Source organism: Pungitius pungitius, chromosome 2 (assembly GCF_949316345.1).
Source record: "Pungitius pungitius chromosome 2, fPunPun2.1, whole genome shotgun sequence".
Taxonomy (NCBI): Eukaryota; Metazoa; Chordata; class Actinopteri; order Perciformes; family Gasterosteidae; genus Pungitius; species Pungitius pungitius.
Window position 1 is genome coordinate 1,114,070 of NC_084901.1, and position 15,717 is coordinate 1,129,786.

Consider the following 15,717-nt stretch of genomic DNA (forward strand, 5'->3'; position numbering starts at 1 on the left):
TGCACCAATCACACGGGGGACTTCCCCTCAGTGACGTAATGTGTTTTATGACACATTTGACATGTTTTAGCGTCTTTGAAACAGTTTGAGTTTTTACTGAATTTTGACTCAATCCATCCGTCTCCTTTGTGTTTGTGTTCCATAATGATAATAATAAAAAATATATAAATGATGAGCAATGAATCTGTTTTTTCTGAGATCTTTTAATTTCTCCATGAATTTAGTGGATTTGTGTCTCGGAGGTGTGACGTGTGTGTGTGTGTCTGTGGGGGAGGTGGGGGGGGGGGGGGGGGGGGGTGCGTGGGGGGGGGGGGGGGGTGCGTGGGGGGGGGGGGGGGGGTTCCCCTCCACAACCAGAGGACGGGGCTTTTCTCGCCAGAGAGAACCAGTGACGCAGAAACCAGAAGAGGAAAGAGAGTTCTGAAGAACAGAATCATGGGGTGGAGCGAGACGCAGAAGCCTCGTGTCCATCGGATCCTCTGATCATGTGACCTGCAGAGACGTCCCGTGTTTAATAGACAGCGGAGGATGAATTTTGCGCGTTTGTTGCAGTTGCAGAGACCTTGTTTGAGTCGACCAGCATCCCAACTACCAAATATTTAGTGTGTGTCCAACAGACCACAAAGCACGTCGTCCTGCAGGTAAAACGTTAAAACTTCATTTAAAACCCAGGGGGTTTTATTTTACTTTTGACATTAATAAAAGAAATAAACATGTCAAAGTTAAATAACTTTTTAAATGAGGATGCACGACACTCAAAGGGTGACATGTGTGTGTGTGTGTGTGTCTTCCTCACACAACAGGGGTTACTAATTACTCAGGCATTACCCGATGTTTGTCTGGTTCACCCTGAGAATAAAAGTCATATCTTTTGAATAAATGTATTAAATCAGGAACCTCAGAACAAAAGAATAAAGTCAGCAGTGGAAAATCACCAAGTTTAGATGGATATTTGAAATGAAACCACTGTAAATTCCCTCAAAACTGAAACAAAAATCCACTTGTGAAACCTCTTTGCAAGTGTGTGTGTGTGTGAGTGTGTGTGCGTGAGTGTGCGTGTGTGTTCCCCACGTAATGCATGCATCCTCACACCTGCAATAAAAAGATGAACCGTGCAAAACGATTCGATATAAAGAAACACAACGAGCGTCTGGTCCAAAGTCACTGGAACGTGTGAACTAAAGGGTCAAACAGACCATGAAGGAGGAGATGCTTTAGGGCGGGGCCTAACGCTGATTGACAGGTCACTAAAGCAGGGGATGCTTTAGGTTGTCTGTTTTTTGTCTTTTACACTTCATAAAAGTTCATTATTATAAAATTGGTGGCTCCCTCTGTCCAGTGAAGTCCCTGAGACACTCGTCTGGTGTCTCTTTGTTCTTCTCTTGTCTTCGATGCAGCCTGCAGAGCGTGAGCGGCTCTTACTGCTCCTGCAGTTCCTTTCTATTTGTTTCCAAATAATGATCTGATATGATATGTGTATTTATATATTTATATAAATAGTGTAGCTGACAGGAAAAGCCTCATTCAGTTTCCATTAAACTCTTCTGGGCATTACACACACTTCACACCCAGCCAGGGTGTCAGCTACATGACATCATTTCCTGTCATCGTCTGGCCCTTCAGCCTCTGCTGTTTCTTCATTACACCATTGAGTTTGAAAGGATCCATAAAGTTCAGGCTGCTTTCATCAAGTTTGCTGCTGTCCCGTTTAAAAATGTGTTGTCATTTGTAGATATTTGAAGGTGGCGAATCAGTATAAAGTATAAATGTTCATCCTTCACGTTGCTCGTTGTGTCCGTCCTGCGTTTCTTCATTATTTACCTCTTCATTCATTACGTTCATTACACTCATTTCTGTCTTATTCAATGCGTCTTTCACTCAAAATGTATTCTTCTGTGGTTTGGTAGAAGATCTCAGGGGTTTGATCATCGCGCTCCTACAAGTGTCCTCGAGCCAGACCCCCCCCCCCCCCCACAGTGCTTTGTGTGCACTTCCCAGCAGCGCTTCGCTCCGGCAGGGGTCACACCCAGGGGTCAAAGTCATGTGTGTGACCTCGCCTTAGAACGAAGGGTCCGTCGCTTCCACTCGAACGTCTCCATGCGTTGGGCTGCAGGGCCGAGCAAGCGTCCCCAGTGAGACCAGTGACCTGCGCCCTGCACCCGGCCCATGTGGGTCTGCAGCTCGCTGTTCGACATGCGTAGGTGGGAGACCCCTCACACACTTCTATGAAGTTTGGTGATTTAAAGGAAACAGCAGAACCACATTTTCACACCTTGCGCTGCTTCGCTCTCTCTCTCCCTCTCTGTGTCAGTGTCTCTCTCCCCTCGCGTCTCTTATAAAGCTTCACGTGAAGTCAAACTGCTCCACACGACTCAACCACGAGTCCCTCGACCCTCAGAGACATCGGGTCCTTTGTGCTCCTTAAGCGGGGAATCGTAGGCTCGGGTATCGAACCGGCGAGCAGCGGGTGTCACTGTACAAGCGGTGATTGAGATGGTTGCCATGGTGACAACGGTGACGGCGGTGGTCAGTTTGACCCTGTGGTTGATCACGTCTCAGGTCCGAGGCGCCTACATCCCCTCAGACATGAACGAGACCATCCAGCACCTCCTGGGTTACTATGTGAGTACTGCAAGCTACTACTACTACTAGTACTACTACTGTGCTTGTACTACATTGGTATTTGTTGTGTAGTACTTTAGAAACTGTGAGTTTCACCACAAAAATGGTTTACTTTATGTACGTTCTCATTTAATTGAATGTAGCCTTCAGGAACCGGGGTGTTGACTTCCTTGATGGTGCATTCAAGGACAATCCAACTTCTGAGTTTCAACAGTCAGTGGTGAAGGATAACTTCCTCAACTACCGTGTTTACGCTGTATTTTGGTCTTCTCTGCTTTGCAACAGATGGCCGACATATTTAAGATGTCAGAGTGTCCTTGAATGCACCACGAAGACCAGTATTAAAAACTTTAAATTGACAATTAAGAGCAAAAAGAAACTAAAATTAAATGAAATTAATATGTTTGGTTATTGGTTATTATTTTATAAACTCTTGTTAACAACAAAACCTCATTACACATTAATGTTCATAGTTTTACTATAAGATATAAATCCCTTTAACACTTTGCACCTCTAACAATGATTTATGTCTGTTTTTTGCAGAAGATTTCAAAGAAAGACATTTTTAACGGGAAGCCCGTCTTCTCCAAAGATGCAGTGGCCGGTGAAATGGGGGTAAATAAAAATCTACATTTGGGAGCATAAAGTCCGGATGTCGACTGAAATGTGACCTTTAAAACAACAGCTCAATTTTTCTGAAATGCGTTCTGTCTGTTTGGGATCAGAGGATTAAAAGCTGCTTCACGAGCTGAAGACACAACTCTTTCTTATTCATTCTTTGGGCGAGCGATGCTAGTCGTTTGCTTCCAGTCTTCATGCTAAGCTAACAGACACAGAGAAACCTTTGACCTCTGCACGCTCTCCTGTCGGCCATCTTTGTCATTAATGGCTGAGTCAGCAGCACCGAACAGGTTCTTTATTGCACTGTTGAGGTTCTTGTGGTTTTTTCCGCTTCCTGGTCGCTCCGTGCTCGGTGGTGTGGTTACCAAGACGAGATGCACATGAGGTCGAGGCTTTGCTAGCCGGGCTGTAAATAAACCTCCAAGTAGATGGAAATCAGATGTGGATCAGAAGGTCTTAAAGTGGACCAGGACCTGTTTGTCCTCGGGATCACGCTGGGTTTAACGTCTCCACGGCGACGCACCCTGGAAGCTTGTTGCTTTCTGATGAGCTGAAACCCCGTTGAGTGATGTGGGAGTTTGATTCTAATGATTCAGATTCAACGGGTGGCATTTCCCTTCAGACCCACAATGCACCTCATTCATCCCCAGCGTGGGAAACCACAGAGCTTCTCTCCACTGCGTGAGCAGGTCTTCACAAGTTAGTCAGGCCTGAGAACCCCCGTCTTTCACTTTTTTAAAGGACGACCTCACAGAAAAGATGTTTGATACCATCTGTTTTTATGAGGCTTCCTTCCTGAAGACCTCCGGAGGTTATTTGGATGAGACAAGTTGTTGAAAGAGGTCCACAAAGACATTTTCCAAATGCACGACCCATCAGTGAAGCTGTAATAAAAGCGATTTGAAGATCAACATCACCAAGGACACGTTTTCTGCTTTCTCTCTTTTAGGCAAAACGGGTGTTTATGGGCGGCGTTTTGGAGACATACGAAGAGCTGCTGGGCCAGATGCTGAAGCAGCTTCCCCCCCCGACCCCCCGGGCAGCCGAGAGCAACGAGCGTCCTGCCGCCGCCGACCCCGGAGACGACGCCAGGGCGGAGCTCACCTACATCCTGGACAAGGTCCAGAAGCTGAGAAAGCACCGCTACCGGGAGCAGGAGAAGTTTCTGCTGCGACTGAGCGCCCTCAAACACATCCAGGTAGGGCGACCAATACTCGCTGAATTAAGGCTTACTGAAGGTCTACGTGGTCTACAAAGGCCTTGAAGTAGGATTACTGAAGGTCTAAGTGGTCTACAAAGGCCTTGAAGTAGGCTTACTGAAGGTCTAAGTGGTCTACAAAGGCCTTGAAGTAGGCTTACTGAAGGTCTAAGTGGTCTACAAAGGCCTTGAAGTAGGCTTACTGAAGGTCTAAGTGGTCTACAAAGGCCTTGAAGTAGGATTACTGAAGGTCTGAGTGGTCTACAAAGGCCTTGAAGTAGGATTACTGAAGGTCTAAGTGGTCTACAAAGGCCTTGAAGTAGGATTACTGAAGGTCTAAGTGGTCTACAAAGGCCTTGAAGTAGGATTACTGAAGGTCTAAGTGGTCTACAAAGGCCTTGAAGTAGGATTACTGAAGGTCTAAGTGGTCTACAAAGGCCTTGAAGTAGGATTACTGAAGGTCTAAGTGGTCTACAAAGGCCTTGAAGTAGGATTACTGAAGGTCTACGTGGTCTACAAAGGCCTTGAAGTAGGATTACTGAAGGTCTAAGTGGTCTACAAAGGCCTTGAAGTAGGATTACTGAAGGTCTACGTGGTCTACAAAGGCCTTGAAGTAGGATTACTGAAGGTCTAAGTGGTCTACAAAGGCCTTGAAGAAGGATTACTGAAGGTCTAAGTGGTCTACAAAGTTTGTTTGGACCACAAAGGTCTCACATCTTTGGAAGGTCCATCATAAACGTGAGATGCTGATGAACTTTGTCGTTTGACCCCTGCAGAAGGATGACCTTCTTGTCCAGAGCAAAGCATTGTGGGAGCTGCCGTGGCTGTACGAGGAGGCGAGCTCATTGGGCGAGAGGAGGAGGAGGCGCCGGCAGACAAAGAGAAGCAGACGTCCATCAGGACGTTAAGTGATGGATCAAAAACGGATGAAATAAGATGAGGAACATTAAGAAAACAGAAAATATATTAAATTTGAACCGGCGTCCAGTTTTAAATGTTTTTCTGTATTAACGTTTCAAAAGATATTATTTATCAGTAGATATATATATATATTTATTACAGTGACAATAAGCCTAAAACATGTTGTTGTCGTTTTATACTTGAAAGAAGCGTAGCGGTTTAATCCTGTGAAATATTCATGGAACCTAATTATTTGTTTTCAACTTAATCAATAACCAAATCAATCAACTATCAGGAAGTACTTTCTACTCATTTTTTACACAAACTGAAGATTCAATGCTTTTAATGAACTTCAAAGAGAATCTTGATTTATTTATTTGTTGGTGGTAGAAAGTACGCAAGTTAAATACTAAGTACTACGAGTGAATATACAGGTGAAGTACTGAACTGTGCAGATACTACTACACTCTTCAGGGATATTTGTATTTTACTGACAGGTTTTCTATATTTATTGTGTATTTAATGTATCTATTTAATAATCACACTGCTGTAGTGTTGATTATTTATTGATTTTATTTATTGATTGGCTCATGAAGACGAAATCACACCGAATAAAACTAAATGAACTGCACCTTCTTCTTCTGTGGTGATTCTCAACCATCAAAAGGCCGTAAAACCTTCCTGTCCTGCTGAGCCGTGATTGGTGGATTCTGCCCCTCCCCCCCCCCCCTCAGCACAGAGGAAGGTGAAGCTCTCAGATGTGATGATTTTCTAAATCATCAGGTTTTATGTAAAGTAAACTATGGACCTTTGTACCTGGGGGGCAGGTAGCGGTGTGGTGCCATGGCGCTGCTTCTGTACTCCATGTCACCTGGTTGTAGATTAACGAATGACTGCTTAAAAAGGCCCAATAATATAGATATGAATATGATGAGAGGTGTAGATTAACATTGATTCATTACACTACAAACCGGCTGTGGGGGGGCGGGGGGGTGGGGGGGGGAGGGGTATTGCTGCAACCTTCCTCCAACCCCCCGCTGTGACCTCACTTCTGGTAAATTGCAGGTGGTTCCTTTACTGTAACTGCGCAGCCACCTTTTACCCACAATGCACTGCGGTGGCTGTGCTTCCCCAGCCTGCAGAGCCGTGCAGAGAGGAGCTTCAGGGCCTCTTCAGGGCCTCTAGATGTTCAATCCAGGTGTTTATCAGTGGAGACGCAGACTGTCAACAACACACTAAACAAGACAACAAGAGCAGATCAATAAGTGACAATGATCCATTTCAAATGAATACTGAACAGGACCAAATATTTCCCTCAGAGATGAAGTAGAAGAAGAAAGTACCACAGGAGAGAGCCCCCTCCCACACACACACACACACATGCCTTTTAATTGTGTGGTTGTTTGTGTGGGGGTTTCAGTGTGAGTCAACTTGTTGCAGAAGCTGCTGCTGAAGAAAAGAGCCGCTGACGCTGTTATAAATGTGTGTAATTATTTCTACATGAATACACATGTTTACGTGTCTATATGCTAAAGGTGTGAATATTAACACAACAATAATAAGTGCTTCATCTTCTGTACAAGCAGGTTCTGAAAGTGCTTCACAATGAAAGAATGTTAAAGACCATTAAGATAATAAATATAAATAATATATAATCATCAAACAATGAATTAATGGAACAATAAACCATCCGTTAAAGATTAAAGTAATTCTTATGAGGAGATTATTATTATTTACCATTTCAAAATGATTATGAAAGTACATCTATTTTAGATCTTATATTTTCAGACTAATGTTGTTAAGCTAAATAAAATGTTTTAAAAGGTTTGATGTGTGTGGAGAGACGATGTGATGATGTCATAGAACATGATTAATGCACATGGACATTAATGCAGCAAAAAGAAGAGGAAAACCAAACTAACAGATGATTCGGGCTTTTGTTGGAAGGGTTTTTGAGGAAAGGTTTTTCCTCCAAGGTTGTAAAGTTTCAGTGGAGATGCTGACTGTAGTGTCATGACACACACTCACACACACACACACACACACACAGACACACACACGCCTCAGACAGAGATGCACTGTGGCATTTCCATGAAACTATGAGTTGTTTCCTGTTGCAGAGGAAGCTCTGAGCAGGTTCACAGTGACCACAAAGGCACCAGAAACAAAAGAGAAGAAGACTCAACATGCAAATTTAACATTATGGATCAAGAATTGTTCATAGTTTTAAAAAAATAAGCAAAAGAGAATATTTCTCAGTATTAGTACTTGGAGATAAATATAGGAAATAATAATTTCCATATATGAATATTTATAGTTTTTTCAAATAAAGGGAAATAAAATACAATTCATAATACTGGTGGTTCTTAAAAATTAATAAAAGTAATTAAAGCTGCACCTCTGCTCCCATAGACGTCTATGAGGAAATGACTCTACTTCTGTGTAGTGACCAGCAGGGGGCGACTCCTCTGCTCCCATAGACGTCTATGAGGAAATGACTACTTCTGTGTAGTGACCAGCAGGGGGCGACTCCTCTGCTCCCATAGACATCTATGAGGAAATGACTCTACTTCTGTGTAGGGACCAGCAGGGGGCGACTCCTCTGCTCCCATAGACGTCTATGAGGAAATGACTCTACTTCTGTGTAGTGACCAGCAGGGGGCGACTCCTCTGCTCCCATAGACGTCTATGAGGAAATGACTCTACTTCTGTGTAGTGACCAGCAGGGGGCGACTCCTCTGCTCCCATAGACGTCTATGAGGAAATGACTCTACTTCTCACTTGATTTATTCCCTCAGTAAACATTGTAAACATGAGTTTATGGTCTCAGTCTCTAGTTTCAAGTCTTCTTCAATGCAGCATGATGTTCATTTAGTGAATGATGGTCCATTTAGAGTCAAACAGACCATGAAGCAGGAGATGCTTTAGGGCGGGGCCACACACTAAGCTCCTACAAATAAATTAATCAGTTTCAATCCAGGTTTCTTGTTTTCAGTTGTGTTTTCATTTAAGAACTTCCCAGATTGTTTTTACTTCATGAAAGTTAATTAAACCTTTTTTTTCAGATGCCGACGGCCCAAATGCCAAAATTGAAGATTAAAAACGGCAGCCCACAAACCGATGGGTGACCTCTATGTCTACTCCTTATTTTTTGAAAAGCCAACACAGTTGTTTATGGCTTATCAGTACCAGACCGGCCCATAAGTGTGATTTGATTGGACACACAGGACGATGAATTACACAAAGCGTCCAATCAGCAGCGAGAGAGCTTAGGTGAGTTACAATGCAGTACCTTTCATGGCCACTAAATGGTGCTCTATGAAGACCTTGTAATGAATGGAATAGAAAATACTTATTTTAAACTGCACTTATGTTGATGTCAAAATGTTGTGTTTAGAGAATGTTGAAGTCTACTAAGTTCGTAGACTGTTAAAGCATCGGGATGTTCAACAGGCTCCCAACTGATCCACAGGAACAAGTTCAAAGGCATTGAAGTATACTACAAGATTTATCTAATGACCAACAGTCATAACAAATTTTACAATAACAATACTGTAAAACTCTCTGCTGGCATCAGGAGGAGAAACTATGGAAGTACAAGCAGAACACAGAGCAGATCCACTAGTTTCATTATTAATCTTCTAATGAAATCTATTGATTACTACTAACTACAGTATTGATAATAATTACAATTAGATAATGATAATGACATTATTAAGAAAAAAGGATAACAATGATGAAAATAATAATGATAATAGTAGTAGTAGTAGTAATAGTAATAATGAAATAACTGTGTGATGACAGCTTCTAACCACCAGGGAGCAGCAGATCCTGATGTGTACTGCAGGTACTGTAACTACAGTAAGACTGAGTCAACGTAGTAAAGACACCGAGTCAACATAGAGAGACAGAGACGCTGGAAATAAACTGACCTCTGGCTTGACAAATCTGACACCTTGCGAACACACACACACACACACACACATATACACACACACACACGCACACATAGTTTTCCATTGGTCCTGACCTCGGAGAACCTGAAGCAGATCAGTGAGCGTTTGCTGGAGTTCATTTGAACAGAGAGACAGTTTCCATAACTGGTCCCATTTTATTTAGGTTCCAGAAGCTTGAACCTTCGACACCAACAAAGAACTCTTACTAAAAGTACTATCACGGTTTAAAGTACTTTGAGTTATTAATTTAGTAATGAGTCCATTGCTATAAGCTTACGGATGGTAAAGGTGGACATCCTGGTCTTTAAGACTGATGCAGAATGTTATACCTGGTCTAAAGGTCTTTGTCGAGGGTAAAGCCTGGTCTAAGGGTCTTTGTAGAAGGTTAAGCCTGGGTTAAGGGTCTTTGTAGAAGGTTAAACCTAGTCTAAGGGTGTTTGTAGAAGGTTAAACCTGGTCTAAGGGTGTTTGTAGAAGGTTAAACCTGGGTTAAGGGTGTTTGTAGAGGGTTAAACCTGGGTTAAGGGTGTTTGTAGAGGGTTAAACCTGGTCTAAGGGTCTTTGTAGAGGGTAAAACCTGGTCTAAGGGTCTTTGTCGAAGGTTAAACCTAGTCTAAGGGTGTTTGCAGAGGGTAAAACCTGGTCTAAGGGTCTTTGTAGAAGGTTAAACCTAGTCTAAGGGTGTTTGCAGAGGGTAAAACCTGGTCTAAGGGTCTTTGTAGAAGGTTAAACCTAGTCTAAGGGTGTTTGTAGAGGGTAAAACCTGGTCTAAGGGTCTTTGTAGAAGGTTAAACCTAGTCTAAGGGTGTTTGCAGAGGGTAAAACCTGGTTTAAGGGTCTTTGTAGAAGGTTAAACCTAGTCTAAGGGTGTTTGTACAGGGTAAAACCTGGTCTAAGGGTCTTTGTAGAAGGTTAAACCTAGTCTAAGGGTGTTTGCAGAGGGTAAAACCTGGTCTAAGGGTCTTTGTAGAAGGTTAAACCTAGTCTAAGGGTGTTTGTAGAGGGTAAAACCTGGTCTAAGGGTCTTTGTAGAAGGTTAAACCTAGTCTAAGGGTGTTTGCAGAGGGTAAAACCTGGTCTAAGGGTCTTTGTAGAAGGTTAAACCTGGTCTAAGGGTCTTTGTAGAAGGTTAAGCCTGGGTTAAGGGTCTTTGTAGAAGGTTAAACCTAGTCTAAGGGTGTTTGTAGAAGGTTAAACCTGGTCTAAGGGTGTTTGTAGAAGGTTAAACCTGGGTTAAGGGTGTTTGTAGAGGGTTAAACCTGGGTTAAGGGTGTTTGTAGAGGGTTAAACCTGGTCTAAGGGTCTTTGTAGAGGGTAAAACCTGGTCTAAGGGTCTTTGTCGAAGGCTAAACCTAGTCTAAGGGTGTTTGCAGAGGGTAAAACCTGGTCTAAGGGTCTTTGTAGAAGGTTAAACCTAGTCTAAGGGTGTTTGCAGAGGGTAAAACCTGGTCTAAGGGTCTTTGTAGAAGGTTAAACCTAGTCTAAGGGTGTTTGTAGAGGGTAAAACCTGGTCTAAGGGTCTTTGTAGAAGGTTAAACCTAGTCTAAGGGTGTTTGCAGAGGGTAAAACCTGGTTTAAGGGTCTTTGTAGAAGGTTAAACCTAGTCTAAGGGTGTTTGTACAGGGTAAAACCTGGTCTAAGGGTCTTTGTAGAAGGTTAAACCTAGTCTAAGGGTGTTTGCAGAGGGTAAAACCTGGTCTAAGGGTCTTTGTAGAAGGTTAAACCTAGTCTAAGGGTGTTTGTAGAGGGTAAAACCTGGTCTAAGGGTCTTTGTAGAAGGTTAAACCTAGTCTAAGGGTGTTTGCAGAGGGTAAAACCTGGTCTAAGGGTCTTTGTAGAAGGTTAAACCTGGTCTAAGGGTCTTTGTAGAAGGTTAAACCTAGTCTAAGGGTGTTTGCAGAGGGTAAAACCTGGTCTAAGGGTCTTTGTAGAAGGTTAAACCTAGTCTAAGGGTCTTTGTAAAAGGTTAAACCTGGTCTAAGGGTGTTTGGGTGATGAGAACTTCTGCCTTTGATATTTTGATAATACTTTATTTTACTCGAGTATTTATGCAGGAGGTATCGAAAGTTGACCAGTTTAAAAAAGACTTGAGTACTTTTGTTAAAGCAGTGGACAGTGGCAGTGGCTTGAAAAGTCAACATCAAATCAAATTTACAACCTTAATTTGAAATTCTGGTTCCTGCAGATAAAGTACAATCTGAATGATATCAAATTCTCATCTCAAGAGTCAAAAGTCCAAGGTTTACACCTGCAACGCGAGTGGACCCGGTTTAACATTTGGACAGTAAGTGGATATTAATTTGGACCCATAATCCCTTGCAGCAAGTCACACACTATCAGGTTACAGGTGTGTGTGTGTATGTTCCTGCTGAGCTGGATTCAGATTTAAATAGAAACACACACATCAGAGCTGCAGCTCATGATTAAACCTCCACAAAGCGACCGTCTCTCGTCCAGTGTTCCTTCAGGTTTATGCCTGAAGGAACACTTATATTTACTGTATTTAATCATTTTTTACATCTTCCGTTATCCCTATTTTAATAAACACAATTAAAAAGCAAAACAAAATTGAACGCAACTAAATACGATTAAATTGAATGTTGTTTTGTTTACTTTAGTTTCCTTACGATGCATTAAATGATTCTGTGATGGATGGGTATAAACAACCCAGCTGACCTCTGCACTTCTAATCGAATGTATTTGTGTGAAACCTTTGTTACCTTTATCGTTAAAATCACCATTGTTTTGAGGAAGTGACTCACTGATGGATCGATCTAAAAGACAAGGGCAGCACGTTGTTATCTCAGCTCCACCGTCAGCCAATCAGAGGCCCAGGTGAGTCAGCAGGTGTTCAGGCAGGAGGCAGTGGTGAAATGTGTACTAATGTGTATTAGTACTTCTGCATTGTCAGTGTAATAAACTAGTAAAAGTACTGCTGTTGATTTATTTTAGACAACGTAAAGACTTTTGAGTGTGCGATGCATTGAGGACACCTGCACTCCAACTTAAGCTCTCTGCAAAGCCTCAGACAAAAACAGCCTTTTTACTTCGTAGTTGTTAAAAGTTTCTGGTCTACTGTTGCCTCTATTATTGAGTTAGTGTGGGATGTTGCGTAACTTTTGTGTCTCAAAGGGTTTGTTTCGATTCAAGTCCCAAAATAACACAAACACACTAATCAAAGAAGGCAGCGCCTCCCGTGCTTTGGGAGGTAGAATTGCTGTTTTTGCAAATGGAGTCTGGTGGAACACTACAAAGGGATTCTGAGTATTTTAGGTAGTTTCTTTTTTACGTGGCTGAATTAGGTTTTTAGAGCCCTTGAGCCGGGCTGCGACTGCTGCTCTAGGCTGATAGCATGTTGGCTCGACGCTAGCTTCTATAATTAGCAGCCATGTCCTTCCTGCTAATCCCCGCCCAACTAATATGGGGCACAGCTGCTCCAATCACATGGCTGCTCCTCGTTACCATGACAAAGTCATTATCTCGTCAATGACAGGCGAGAAAGGGAATCCATCCACGTCACATCTAAGCTGTAACGAGAACAAACAGAGTTTCTGTTGGTCTGTCGGTTAATAATGGTTTAGATTAGTTAATCTAAATTTGAATTGTATCAAAATGCAACATTTGGGGTTTTCTATTATTTTAAATAAATTATGTTTTGGGCCGTTTTGAAAAACAATTTTGTCACCGAAGTTTTGGGAGAAAATGGCGGATTTGCTGTCATTTCATTTACACAAATACATTATGATGGAAACTAAATGTTAGTTGCAGCCAGCGTCAAATAAAGCTGAATCGTGTCAACCAAAACATATCAAAATGGTCTGTGATGCAAAGACAGAAAGGCCCACAAAACTGAGACTTTTAATGTAATTTGAGCTGGATGCTAACATCGGCATGCTAACGATGATAATGCTAATATAGCAGGTGTAGTGTTTATTATCGTAGCTAAGTGTGCTCACATTAGCAAATACAAGCAAATATATTCGCTTTGCCTGTATTTCTACACAAACCGAAGCATTGAAAAAATGAAATCCAAGGTCAAGTGACTACCAAAGTAGTATTTATTTAGTGAGTATACACGCAAGTGCTGTTGGATTTTAGCGTCTTCTGCCATGTGTGTTAATCCAAACGCCGCTAATTACTAATTACTTCTTGCCTGTTGTCATGCAACGTCCCCTGAGCTGTGATGTCACATTATCATCCTTCTCAAAACACTGCATTCATTAGCGCCTGTGAGTGAGCCTCCTGGGTTGTCATGGTAACCGCCTTCTAATCACAGGACTTTTAATTGCCAATGATTAAAATACTTTTACTTTGGTATCAGAGTATTTTTTATTCTAAAACCTTGAAACAGGATTACATCAAAATTGAAAATCAAAAGAATTGAAGTAAAAGAATTTCGAACATATGCTTTGTGCGTTTTTTCTCAGAGCCGACTCTGAAAGAACAATACATGAAGATGAACAATGAAATTGTTTTATTAATAATAATAATCATTTTTCCACCACAATAAAATTGAACCAAGGCTCACTAGAAAAGTGTTGACTTCTGTGTTCTGTACAGTAGATACAGTACATACAGTACAAAACTGGCTGCAGCGTGGCACAGCAGTGCACCGCCCTCTCACAAAAAAACATATTATTCAAACATTTATTCAACATATTTACAGATAAAGTCCACAATAAAACCAGGCTGGCGAACATCACAGTAATCCAGCGCAGCTTTACACCAACAGCGTAACCCTAACTCTCCCGCTAGAAACAAAAAATGGCTATCATGGTAACGAGCTGGTAGGCTAGTTAGGCAACCTTGCTAGCTTGGCAACAAAAGGTGGCAGGCTAATTAGGCAACTTAGCTAGCATAGTAAGACGCTGGCAAACTAATTAGGCTACCTGCCTATCATGGTAACTAGCTAGCAGACTAATTAGGCTACCTGGCTAGCGTGGTAACAAGCTCACAGACTAATTAGACTATTTAGCTAGCATGGTAACAAGCTGGCAAGCTAGTTAGGCTACAGGCTTCTGAATGCTACCAAGATGTCAGTTAAACCAGACTTCATGATTCTGTGAGACTGCAGCCTGTTATAATAGAACTTTTTGAAAACATAACGCTATCGCACATTCTCCTTTCCGTACTTGTCGTGCAGATGTTAGCTTCTCTTGTTGCACTTCTGTTCACTTGCCTTCTGCTTTCTGTCTTACTTCCCGACCCGTCTGTCTGTTTGAGCAGCTAGCTCTCAGCTAGCTTTGTAAAGGAATGCACTTTGGTAGATTCAAACCAAATGCCCTGGGTGTTAGTCACAACAATGACAACAAAAAATGATAACAGTGCTAATCATAAAAACAATAACTGAGCAGTCTGAGGTACCAACAAATAAAAAAAGTAGTAGGGACGCATCGATTGCCAAAGCGAATGAAGTGTTTAAATATAAAAGTGAAAATGTTGGCAGTGTTGGAGTACCACACTCTGAGACGACAAGGTGGAAATTAGCCCTGTTTATATTTGTAATCGCTTTAAAAAGTAACTACATTTATTTTCTACAAAAAGGATGTTTTTGTTGGGCTTTGTTAGCACTTAAACTTTGTTGTCATTAATAGTTGCGTAGAAAATGGAGGTTGTATTAAAGTGATTAAATTTGTGCTCACTCAAAAATAGTGTTTTTTAAAAACTTTTTAATAACAATTTCTTTCCCCTTGACACAGTTGGGTAAAAAACAAACAACAAAAACAAACATCGATGTCGGCACACAACTTTACAATCGGTGCGTCCCTGCTTTTAAAAAACACTTTAATGCTAAAAGCTAACAGGGATGAACTCGTAACGTGCTACTAGCGGTTGGTTAGCAGTAAGCTAGGGTTAGCTTCACTGTAGAGAAAACAAAGGTCAGTGCAGCAGCTAGCGCCTGGACGCTAGCGGTCATTCGGCTAGTGTTAGCTTAGCCCTGTCGTCAGCAGGGGTTGTCGCCAGTCCATCTCCGAGGCGACAGGCGGCTGATATGTGTCTGTACATTGTGCAGCCATGTTTCACCCCCCCTCCGCAACACACACATACGCACTTAATGTCAGTGTTAATCAGATTAAAGCTACATACACAGTTTGTGCGTTGGCCACCGTCGTGACTTGGTAGATTGAAAAGTAACTGGTGAGCGGATAAAGTTCGGGCTTCCCTGGCCTACTGCCATGTCATAATTGTGATCACCTGTAGTGTATTTTCATCACTTCACGTTCCTCTTTTTCTGGCGGCTGGGAAAATATAGTGTTAAGCCTTTTACTAATAAAGACCTTGTTCTACTGGCCTTTATATTTTTAAAGGAATATTTTCTCAACACAACCAACCCATAACTTTAATAATTGTTGTCAATTGTTAATCATTTATTTACTTTTCTCAGTTTGTGTTTGATTGTTTGAAACAAAACCATAATAT

The 15,717-nt window shown here is 41.9% G+C and overlaps 1 protein-coding gene across 1 annotated transcript; it reads left to right on the forward strand.

Moving 5' to 3' along the window:
• The first annotated feature begins 2,277 nt into the window (after positions 1 to 2,277).
• On the forward strand, positions 2,278 to 5,969 carry LOC119210893 (interferon gamma-like). Its single transcript, XM_037461394.2, has 4 exons — positions 2,278 to 2,622; positions 3,166 to 3,237; positions 4,193 to 4,441; positions 5,218 to 5,969. The coding sequence occupies exons 1-4, from the start codon at positions 2,494 to 2,496 to the stop codon at positions 5,347 to 5,349; spliced, it is 582 nt and encodes a 193-aa protein (XP_037317291.1). The 5' UTR covers positions 2,278 to 2,493; the 3' UTR covers positions 5,350 to 5,969.
• Positions 5,970 to 15,717: the final 9,748 nt, after the last annotated feature.

Coding starts and splice junctions, on each gene's coding strand:
- LOC119210893 (XM_037461394.2), top strand. CDS start 2,494: ATGGTTGCCATGGTGACAACGGTGACGGCGGTGGTCAGTTTGACCCTG. Junction 3,238..4,192: donor CAGTGGCCGGTGAAATGGGG/GTAAATAAAAAT, acceptor TCTCTCTTTTAG/GCAAAACGGGTGTTTATGGG. Junction 4,442..5,217: donor GCGCCCTCAAACACATCCAG/GTAGGGCGACCA, acceptor TGACCCCTGCAG/AAGGATGACCTTCTTGTCCA.